The sequence below is a fragment of the Glycine max genome, chromosome 1 (assembly GCF_000004515.6).
Source record: "Glycine max cultivar Williams 82 chromosome 1, Glycine_max_v4.0, whole genome shotgun sequence".
Lineage (NCBI taxonomy): Eukaryota > Viridiplantae > Streptophyta > Magnoliopsida > Fabales > Fabaceae > Glycine > Glycine max.
Genome location: NC_016088.4, coordinates 49,015,048 through 49,026,573, shown reverse-complemented (window position 1 = coordinate 49,026,573; position 11,526 = coordinate 49,015,048). Strand labels below are relative to the sequence as shown.

General features: G+C 36.4%; 2 protein-coding genes across 2 annotated transcripts; one reads left to right on the top strand and one right to left on the bottom strand.

Moving 5' to 3' along the window:
- Positions 1-634: 634 nt before the first annotated feature.
- On the top strand, positions 635-1,943 carry ZPR1D (protein LITTLE ZIPPER 2-like). Its single transcript, NM_001368782.1, has 2 exons — positions 635-830; positions 1,404-1,943. The coding sequence occupies exons 1-2, from the start codon at positions 718-720 to the stop codon at positions 1,627-1,629; spliced, it is 339 nt and encodes a 112-aa protein (NP_001355711.1). The 5' UTR covers positions 635-717; the 3' UTR covers positions 1,630-1,943.
- Positions 1,944-8,501: 6,558 nt separating this feature from the next.
- LOC102665713 (protein MAIN-LIKE 2-like) lies at positions 8,502-10,174 on the bottom strand. The gene is made up of 7 exons (XM_006574203.1): positions 10,154-10,174; positions 9,696-10,052; positions 9,472-9,558; positions 9,015-9,310; positions 8,888-8,948; positions 8,720-8,824; positions 8,502-8,636 (listed from the first exon to the last, which is right to left on the bottom strand). The coding sequence occupies exons 1-7, from the start codon at positions 10,172-10,174 to the stop codon at positions 8,502-8,504; spliced, it is 1,062 nt and encodes a 353-aa protein (XP_006574266.1).
- Positions 10,175-11,526: the final 1,352 nt, after the last annotated feature.

Below are 11,526 nucleotides of genomic sequence, written 5' to 3'. Positions count from 1 at the left end.
AAAAAAGAAGAGAGATGGTGAGTTTGAATTTCTTACTAACAAACTTACAACTAACATTGACTTATCAATAAAAGGCTTATTTTATATATAACTTTTTAAAAATTATTAAAAATCAATAATTATCAATTATATGATTATCTCTAGTTAAACAACAATATAAAAAGTATATTCAAATTAAATGATCTCTTTAAAATATATATTAAAAAAGGTTGGGTGGAGTAGTGTAGTACTATAGTTTTGTGTCCATTCCTCATCTCTACGTTACCCACTACCCAAGTTTGAGCCTGATAGACTAATTAGGCAATCAAAGAGGCCAAGAAATTAAACAAAGAGAAGAAGCGTTTTTCTTCTTCGATCACCATCCCATTCTCAGCCCCCCTTTTCTTTTCTTCCTTCCTCTCATCTATCGCTGCCCTTTGTAATCATGACTCCAATGTCATCATTGCTATCAAAAGTCTCTCTCTCTCTCTCTCTCTCTCTCTCATGACGACATACAAACACAAATTAAAATCACAGCTATATTACTTTTCTTTCCCTTCTAGTTTCTTATACCAATTAGTTTTTCTAACTTATGTGCCTATATAAACCCTTTCAAGCCTAATGGTTGCGCCTCACTTTCACAACTTGGTTCTTATTTAATTTCAACTATTATAACAAGCCTTAATCTAATATCTCTCACAGCCCTTCTTTGAGAGACCTCAAGAGAGAAAATAAGGTATGTGTTCTTTCTCTTCAGAACAGTTACCTTATCTTTTTCTTGGTTTTGCCCTTCACCCTCCATGGCCATCCAAGAGACAGCACCAGCACCTTCGGTTGAACATCCATAAAAGGTATTTGTTTTGTTTCAATCATACCTTTTTTTGTTTTTCTTTCTTGTCTCTTCCAGATTTGAATGTGCATGTTTTCTTTTGCGGGGAATTAATGAATCCCTCTCTCACTTTAAAATTTCACGTGGCAGTTTTGCATTTATCTCTTTCATTATAAATATTCACAAATTTTAATAAGATGCACCTATCTATCTATATGTATATTAATATCTATGAAAAAGAGAAAAAAGTAATAAATACAAGAATATCAATATTGACATATCATTTTAAAGGATTACACATTCTTCTAAGTATTGTGATAGTTAATTTTTTTTAATAATTTGGTATAATACATGATAAGAAAAAATTATGGTATTTAATAATAAAAGCTCATCCTGTATGATAAATTTATTAATTTTTATAATAATTATTCTAAAAATCATATAACAGTGATTTATAAAAATCGTTTTACACTAGTCATGCATGACCATCAAACTCATACATGATAAATGATATTATATAATGCAAAAAGTTCTATCAGCAAAATTTCTTACTTTTGTGTGTGTGATTGATCCTTGATTGATGATATTGGTACAGAAGGAGAGCACAATTGCAAGAAGCAAGACGGAGGAAGAGGATGATCATCTTGAAGCTTACAGAAATAAAGATGAGAAACTTGAAGTTGTACATGGAGAACCAAAGCATCATAGAGGAGAATCAGAAGTTGAGGAAGCAAGCAATGCTTCTTCACAAAGAGAATGATGTCCTCTTATTTCAGCTTCAAAAGAAGCTTTCCGAACAAAACAACAGCAAAACCAATTAAATGGCTACTATTAGCTAGCTATAATACAGTTTATATGGTAAGGCCCAAAAGTAGGCAAATTTGAAGGGTCTCTCATTGATCCTTCTTTATGAGGATGAATCTTAAATTAATATATATGTCTTTCTTTTATATCATTTGTTTCTTAGTGTATGAAGTTAAATTAATTAATTCCTTGCAAGAGTTTAACTGTAAACCATTACAAGGAATGTAGTATTGAGCAATGTTACCAGAGACGGAGGTACATGGAAGCTCCCCAGCCCGGCCCCCCTGACTTTTTTAATTTAAAAATTATTCTTATGTTAATTATGAAAAAAAATGTTACCATGTATAATATTTAAATATTAGAGTAATTATTTATACGTAAAAGAGCTTAATTATACAAATAATGACATTAAAGTGTTATTTGTGTAGTAGTAGTAGTATTTTTTTAATGTTTTTGACGAAATATTCTATTTCTATTTGATAGTATTCATTGTAAAGATAATGAGATCTTTTCTCTTTTTAGACTAATTATAATTCTCTTAGTATAAAAAGATTACATAGATAATTACATTTAGTTTTCCTCTTTTAGACAAAATATTTGAACATTATTTATTTTCATTTTAATAGTTTTCCTTGTTCGTTAGTTATTGGTTGGTTATTGCATTAAAATATAATATAATGAATAACATAACTATGATTTAGTTTTTTTGATTCATAACCCATTATGATTTTAGTAACATTTAGAACATAATTAATAGATATGTTTTCATAAAAAACTATAGTCAACATATATACCGTATAAAACTATAAAGGTTCTTTTGACATGTGAAAATAACGATTAACATTTGTTATCTTGAGTCCAAAAAAAAGATGTTTAGTTTTTTCTATTATGTAAATATGTTTTTTATTATATATTTTTGAACAATTTTAAAAAAATACATAATTATAATTATTTTATATAGAATTTAATGTTTATGTATTTGTTGGATTTGGTTTTTGTAGTTGGCCCTCCTGACTTCTTAGTCTGCCTCCATCCCTGAAGGGGGACATGCTAGGTGCACCTCGTAACATTGTTGGTGCACCCAACAAATTTTTGAATGGGCCAAGACTCGAATCCAAGATTTTGGGGTTATTATGACAATGCTCTAACCAACTAAGCTAATGAATCAATTACGTTATAAAATAAATAATATTAGTATACATAAATTATTACTATCGTAGTTGCTCTTCTTATTCCCTCGGAGATACGCATTTTATGGTTTTTTTTTTGTTTTTTTTTGGTGTTCATATGTTACAGAAGCAGTAAAATGTTGAGGAAGGTTATCCAGTAAAAAATTCTTCCGGAAGAAGTTCCTTCTTTCGGAAGAAGTTCTTCCGGAAGTTGATGCTACTTATTCCGGAAGAAGTTCTTCTATAATAAGGTGTGTCAGCTTCCGAAATAACTTCTTCCGGTAGTACACACTGCTTCTTCCAGAAGAAGTTCTTCCGGAAACTGTATTTTTTTAATTTTTTTGGAATTGTGTTTTTAAATTTGTGAAAAAATAAATATATATGAATATTATAATATATAATATTTGTATTTGATATTTTTTAAATTGTGGATAATTGGTTTAATTAGGTATAATAATTTAGGTATATTATTAAATGATTTAGATAAAATAATTGTATTTTGTTGTAGTAGTAAAATGTTTTATTAGTTGTTAGTTATAGTGTTAACTTTAGTTTAAGTAAATAATTTAGTTTTAACTGTTGTATTACTTGTGTATGATGCATAATTTAATAATATGTTGTTAAGATGGACGAAGATCAATGGACGTATGACTATACGATGTCACAAGAAGTTCATATGGATTATGATAATGAAGAAGAATGTGGTGTGAATGAACCACATGTTGATTGTTCGAATGCTTTTAATACCTGTCAGGTAATCATGTTCATTAGAGATTGAACGTATGTTTCATATAAAAATTAATATGTCGGAGTTGCGTTGTAGGTCTTTGGTACTTGAGATGATGTTTTGCAGTGGGCTCGAACAGTTGCCCATGAAAACGGATTTGTTGCAGTGATTATGAGGTCTGACACAGATACTGGTAGCAGAGGAAGAAGTTCATTTGTGTTAATTGGGTGTGAAAGGAGTGATCTGTACAAGTGTAGGAATAAAGAATTCGTTAGAAGAGACACTGGGAGTAGGAAATGTGGTTGTTCCTTCAGGCTTCGTGGGAAACCAGTGCATGGAGGGGAAGGTTGGATGGTGAAGTTGATCTGTGCAATTCACAATCATGAATTGACCAAGTCCTTAGTTGGACATCCATACGCTGGGCGATTGACTAAGGATGAAAAGAAAATTATTGCTGATACGACAAAGTCGATGGTGAAACCAAAAACATCTTGCTAACGTTGAAGGAGCACAATGCCAACAGTTGCACCACGATTAAGTAAATTTACAATGCAAGAAGTGCATATCGTTCTTCAATAAGAGGAGCTGATACTGAAATGCAACATCTGATGAAGCTTCTCGAACGTGATCAATACATTCATTGGCATAGATTGAAGGATGAAGTTGTGGTGCGTGATCTGTTTTGGTGTCACCCAGATGCAGTAAAGTTATGCAATGCATGTCATCTGATGTTTTTTTATAGATAGTACCTACAAAACAAACAGGTACAGACTCTCACTACTTGACTTTGTTGGGGTGACACCAACGACGATGACATTCTCTGCTGGGTTTGCATATCTAGAGGATGAGCGTGTTAGTAATATTGTATTGGCTTTGGAACGATTTCGATGTCTATTTTTAAGAAACGATCGTCTCCCTGTTGTTATTGTCACTAACAGAGACTTAGCACTGATGAATGCAGCGAAAACTGTGTTCCCAGAGTGTACAAACTTGTTGTGCAGGTTTCACATCGATAAGAATGTCAAGTCGAAGTGCAAATCTTTAATCGGTCAAAAAAATGCTTTGGACTATGTGATGGATAATTAGGGTACTTTGGTTGATTTTCCGTCCGAACAACAATTCGTTGAGTCCCTTCAGAAGTTTCAAATTGCTAGTTCACCTTGGCCAATGTTCATTTACTATGTTAACGACACATGGATTATCCCCCACAAGGAAAAATTTATTACAACCTGGACGAATAAGGTCATGCACCTAGGCAACACAACAACAAACATGTATTAAAATCTTATTTTTTTCTAGTAAGGATTATTAATAAATGGTATTTAATTGTTGTATATTTTTCATGTTTGTTGTGTATTTTAAGTGTAGGGTTGAATTAGCTCATTGGGCTCTAAAAAGAGTATTACAAAATAGCCTTGGAGACTTGTGTAGTGTTTGGGATGCCATGAACAACATGATCACACTGCAACACGTTGAAATTAAAGCATCCTTTGAAACCAGTACGCATGTGGTTGGACATGTATTTAAGAAAACCTTATACAAGAGGCTTGTTGGAATGGTTTCAAGGAACGCTTTAAATGAGATTGCTGGCGAGGTTGAGCGTCTACATTATCTCGGCAATGATCCCTCTTCTTGTGGTTGTGTGATGAGAAGCACGCTCAGTCTTCCTTGTGCATGTGAGCTTTCTAGGTATACTGCTGGCAGCATCCCAGTGGATTCAGTCCATATGTTCTGGAGGAGACTTTGCTTTTCAGACAAAGGGTTATGTGAGGCCGAAGTCAGCATCAAGGAAGAGATTGAAACCATATCTAAAAGATTTGAGGAACTTGATGTGTGTGGCAAACTAACTCTCAAGAGTGAACTTCGAGATATTGCATACCCTGATCATAACTCTATGTGCCCTCCTCCGTCAAAGGTAAACACTGAAGGTGCATCGAAGAAACCGTTGAAAAGAAGTCAAAGATCCACAAAGCGTGATCCGTCTTACTAGGAGTATGTTGATGCTTTTCACTCTGTTCAAAGCAGCAACTCTTTAGTGAAACGTAGTGCATCATCTTCTGAACCGCTGAAGCCAACAAGAATTATCCCGATGTTGGATCAATTTGCACCATTTATACAGGATTTCATTCACAACGTTGTGGATGTGATAGCGGATGGTAACTGTGGATATCGGTCCATTGTCGGTTTATTAGGTATGGGGGAAGATTCTTGGTCGTTGGTGCGCAACGAATTGATTAAAGAACTTGGCAGATGGTCGCATGACTACACCAACCTCTTTGGTGGCACAAAGAGATTTGAACAATTAAGGTTGTCCCTACATGTTGATGGGTTTTCCAAGGTATGTTTTTAGGTTATTTTTTTTAAGAACAAACTTTAAATAACTTAGATGTGTATGTTTGCTTGATTCAGGTTAGTGTGGACAAGTGGATGGATATAACGGAGATGAGATATGTCATTGCATCACGGTATAATGTAATCCTTGTGTCATTGTCCCGAAAACAAAGCATGGCATTTTTTCCTCTTAGAAGTCAACCACCACCCGATTCTTTTGTGCACCACATGATATGTGTCGGTCACGTGTTTGGAAATCATTTTGTTCAGGTACATTGAAGGTAGTTAGTATAAGAATTATGCAATCACTTCCCTGGTTCATTTGAGTTAATAATGTTTGTTCACGCACAACAGGTTTATTTGAAATATCGTTGTCCTTTACCGCCTCTAGCATTGTTGTGGTCAACCAATTGTTATTCTCAGGCAAAGTAGTGGCCAACTCCATATATTAGTATAATGCAGCAGTACACAAGCTTGATGTCATTCAAAAGAGACTATGTCGACCTAAATGAAGACTGAACATGCATTGTTTATCTAATTGTATTCATTATGCGATATAATTTGTTGTAAGTCATTAAAGGATAATTATTAAGTACTTGTTGCATTAAGAAAAAAATTAGTTGGTGCAACCAAAAGCAATTACGCATGTACGATACATCGTTGTCATAATTGACAACACATAATGATATGCATGCGTATTAAAGTTTAAGCATGACACGACATTGACTTAGTAGGAAACATTAACACGAAGCATGTTCACGCGTGTTCTTTTGTAAAAAAAGTGAAGCAATCTGTCGGTGAGAACCATGTATATATATGAGACACAACAAATGCTAATAAATCACACGTTATCTTGCTTTCACATACTCTCCCAATTGATACACAAAGTATGACATTTTTAGGAGAAACTAGCAGTCAGACGATTGTCAACTCAAGGTTGGGTTTCATTTTTCCAAATGGATCGATTATTCACAATGACAGTGGGGTTTACTTCCTAACTTCCACTCCGGTGCCCATTCGAGTACCAAACAATTGTGATTTTGCAAGCTTAAAAACCAGAATACACAATACCCTTCAGCTAACCGACAGACAATTTTTGGATGAATTTCACTACCGCCATCCATTTACCTATACAGGTAACCAAATTCGCTTTCAATGTATGCAATTGATAAATGATGACGATGTCAACACAATGTTAATGTGTCATGATCAATTTTCTTGTGTTGGTCCGATTGAGTTATTATGCACCATTGGAAGAACACCAGATGAAGTAATAAACTTACTTGAACGCACTACGACCCCTACTCATGGCGCGTTGTTGTATTACAACGGGAGATGAAACATGCCACCCCAGAAAAAATTTGTAGGATGCGCGTTCACAGGAAAAAATCAAAAGAAATTTGAAATTCCTTCAGGTTGTATCCTCGATGAACTGAAGGATTTGATAAAGCAAGTTGCACCTAAAGGGATTCTCCCTCATGGAATTCACGAATCACAAGCGGTAAGACAATTGTTTTTTCAACAACCAGGACGTTTTGAGTATTCAAATAAATTTATAAAATATGAAATTAATGAGCTGAAAACCAACGATGAAGTGCTGAAGGTGTTAGTACAGTCTAACTACTGGAAAAAATATGGGCCAATAGAAATTTTAGCTTTTTTACTAAACATGGTATGGAATTCGAAGACGATGTGGATGCCACGTCGCTAAACGACTGAATGCAACATTTCTTTTTTTGTTTTTAATGTAACTTTTATTTGTTTGTTTACAGCGTGTTTGAATTCCATAATAAAATTGAAGGGTGGAAATCCTGTTTTTTATTAATTTCGTGCTTGTTTTTTGAGGTGTTATTCGGTGGAGTCGACTGACGATATTATTTTTTTTGGCTTCTTTAACGTCCAAACATGAGAAATAGCGCCCCTCGAATGTCTTAGGCGACTCGCGCATAATTTTAAAAAACCCCCGAACATGGGTACTTGAACATGTTTGAAGGCTCCAAATCCTATTTTTTTTAATTTCGTGCTTGTTTTTTGAGGTGTTATTAGGTGGAACCGGCTGACGGTATTATTTTTTTTTTGCTTCTTTGACGTCCAAACATGAGAAATAGCGCCCCTTGAATGTCTTAGGCAACTCGTGCTTAATTTTAAAAAACCCCTGAACATGGGTACTTAAACATGTTTGAAGGCTCCAAATCCTATTTTTTTAAATTTCGTGCTTGTTTTTTGAGGTATTATTCGGTGGAACCGGCTGACGATATTATTTTTTTTGGCTTCTTTGACGTCCAAACATGAGAAAGAGTGCCCCTCAAATGTCTTAGGCGACTCGTGCATGATTTTTAAAAAACCCCGAACATGGGTACTTGAACATGTGTGAAGGCTCCAAATCATATTTTTAAAAAAATTTAGCTATCTTAATTTAAAACATAAACATTTAGCTATCTTATTTTTAAAAATTTATAATTTTAATCTCATTCTTATGAAGGAAAGTCATCATTTTCGGAATCGGAATCGGAATCGGTGTGTCATATAGAGTGCACAAAAAGTAAAGTAAACTATATTAAATAAAAAGTGTAACAAATACAAAAAATGATGTCAACTACAAAACATAAAAAACATCATCAATGCTTTGTGCGCCGTCTTTGTCGAGCCCTAACACTTCCATCTACGCTAGCACCCCCCTAGCAATCCTCAGAAAATCTTGCATGATATCATGTAACTCTGTTCCTGTAGTGACCATCCTAAGGTTGAGCACACGCTCCAACCTTTCTGCGATTGCCTCATAGCCTTCGTAATCATCCTGTGACAGTCATAAAAAACATTTATTACAAAATTTAAAATAAATAACAATTCATCAAGCATTAAACGCACAAACAATCTTACCACTGCATGTCGAGGGGGGTCAAATGCCACTGGAACCTGTGGGGTGTTCGGCTGCATGTAGTCCTCATGGTCTGGGGCAGGTGCATGTCTGGGCTGGTCACCTACCTAGATTGGTATCATGAATGGGTGAGATATCTGGAAAAATCACTCCATGTAATCCGCAGATACCTGCCCAGGCACTACACAAAGGTCATCCACAGCTACTACGTGGTTCAAGAAATGCATCCACCTGTCATATATATCATCATATGACAACGAAGCGCTAACAGGCGGCGAAGGGATGCTCTAAATGTACCCAAACTGGCGTAGCACCCTCTCCGGTCGAACTGTGACCACCGTAGGACCCCATCTCAGTTGACCCTGGAACGATGAAATCGGCTCAAACCCCTTAACCCCTCGATGGTCACTGTAAGGCAACCAACACACGTCTGTGACCGTCAAAGCATCACAACATGCCCGGTACAGTGCTCCTGTAATTCCCTTCATATGAGCCTTCATCGTCAGCCACCGGGAGGCACGAGGGGACGTCTCCTCATACGCATCATCGGTGACGCACTGATGCACACTCGGAAAATGCTTATAGGTCCAACACTACAAAAAAAATTAGGTTAACATAACATAAAAACATGTTTACATCATAATCAAATGTAACATATTACGAACACAAAATTTACCTATAATAAAGTAAGGTACCCCCCAATCTACCGTGTCGTGGTCCTAGAAGCTTCATCTAACTGGTCATACATATGAACCAGGATCGCAGCTCCCCAAGCATAGCCCCCACTCTGACCCAGGTCGCGAAAAGCCTCTAGATGCACCACATGAACATTTGTTGCACTCTTGTTAGAAAAAAGAGTGCAACCGACCAGGTGCAGGAGATAAGCATGAGCTGCTACAATCCATCGTCGTGTCTGGCATCTCATCTCATAGATCTCCCGACCCATGAGAGGTGTACATATGCCCCGCGCGCTCGTACTGTCTCGGCTCTAGCCTCCTCACCGGATACCTCGAGCAACTCCATCAACAAAAATATCGCCTCGTCCACGGAAAGAGCCTCGAAGTTGTGGAAGGCACCACTGATAGGGAGATGGAGGAGCGGCGACACATCATCTAGTGTGATCATTAACTCTCCTACTGGAAGGTGGAAGGTGTTGGTCTCCCTGTGCCACCTCTCCACAAATGCGGATATAAGTCCAAGATCGCCGGTTACAACTGAACACTCGATCAATGGACTTAATCCTGTGGTAACAATCAGCCCTTTAATCACAGGCACTGGCCTCCCAATTAACGCCACCTTCCTCCCATGTGACACCAAGTTCAGCTCAGGACGCTCCTGAATTGAAGTACAAATCATTTGAAATACACAAATATCAAAAAAATTTAATGACAAACAAATCAAGAAGAAAAAAGTAAGAAATTATAATACCTGTTCACTCCAAATGGCATGTGCGACATGCTCCGCAAATGAAGTCAGAACTCATGGGTCACGGGGCCCACCAAGGAATCCCTCATCAGCATGTGACCCCTTAGCACCATCACGACCTAAGTCCTCTGCAACAGTCGCATCTACGTCCGCAGTCATCTGAGGCGCATCTTCACTCATCTGAGCAACATCGTCAGCCATATGAAGGACATCCTCAGTCACCTGAGGAACATCCTCCTCCATATGAGGAACATCCTCAGTCACCTGAGGAACACCCTCATCAACTATAATATGTACTCGTCGCCTACGGGCTGATGCAATAGGCCTATGCCTATGGGGAACATCGGTTGCATCATGCTCATCCTGTCTACCTCTACCTATAACTCTAGCTAAAGCATGACCTAAACCTTGTGTTCTAACCATGATATGCAAATCATGAAGAACACGCATTTTTTTGGGTCAAATAAACTATTCATATAATTAAAAACCTACATATATTTACATAAATCTTCAGCCTTACGTTATAAACCATAATCACACTACCCTAAGCATTGTTGACTACCCTAAACTAAATCCTACACACTCAACCACTAAACATATATCTTACACTTAACTAGGTCCTAACCCTAATACCAAATTTTTTATGCAAATACAAACAAACAAAAATTTAACCTAATATATAATATTTAATTAATTTTTTTTACTTACCACCATGAAAGCATAAATATTTGAATTATTATAAAGCAAAATTTATAAAAAAAAATAACTTCATTTATATAAAAAAAAACAAAACTAATTTTGGAAAAAATAATTTCTTCTTTCGGAAGAAGGTTCTTTCAGAAGAACAACTTTCTTTCGGAAGAACTAATTGTTCTACCGGAAGAAGGTTCTTCCGGAGAAGCTACCGGAAGAAGTTATTTCGGAGAAACTACCGGAAGAACAATTTGTTCTATCGGAAGAACCTTCTTCCGGAGAAGCTACCGGAAGAACTTCTTCCGGGAGTATCGGAATGGTTGCTCTTCGCCATTTTCAGGCGATTTCCATGTCTTCTACCCTAAAGTCATCATCTCCTAAACTAACTAAACAGTTAACCTACAAGAGGAGGGGAGATAGGGGTTACTAATCTCGACGGCAGAAACACAGCAACGGCACAACGGAAGCTTCACAGCAACGCAACAATGGCAGCTTCAGGCGTGGAGGAAGGAACGAAGAAAAGAAGAAAGAAGCCAGAAAGGTGGGGAAGAAAACAAAGACAACGCGTTTTGTTTTTAAATTTTAAATTAAGGACAATTTTGTTATTTCAAAAAATTGCTGGATGCACCTAGCATATCCCATCCTTGAATGTTACTATATATGTTAGTTTTATTTTGTCAATATGATTCCT

Bases quoted from the DNA above. Each gene is read 5' to 3' on its own strand.
- ZPR1D (NM_001368782.1), top strand. From the start codon at position 718: ATGTGTTCTTTCTCTTCAGAACAGTTACCTTATCTTTTTCTTGGTTTT. The intron at 831-1,403 runs GTATTTGTTTTG...ATATTGGTACAG, and splicing joins CGGTTGAACATCCATAAAAG to AAGGAGAGCACAATTGCAAG.
- LOC102665713 (XM_006574203.1), bottom strand. From the start codon at position 10,174: ATGTCGCACATGCCATTTGGA. The intron at 8,825-8,887 runs GTATCTGCGGAT...ATACCAATCTAG, and splicing joins TTTGTGTAGTGCCTGGGCAG to GTAGGTGACCAGCCCAGACA. The intron at 8,637-8,719 runs GTAAGATTGTTT...TGACTGTCACAG, and splicing joins ACCCCCCTCGACATGCAGTG to GATGATTACGAAGGCTATGA.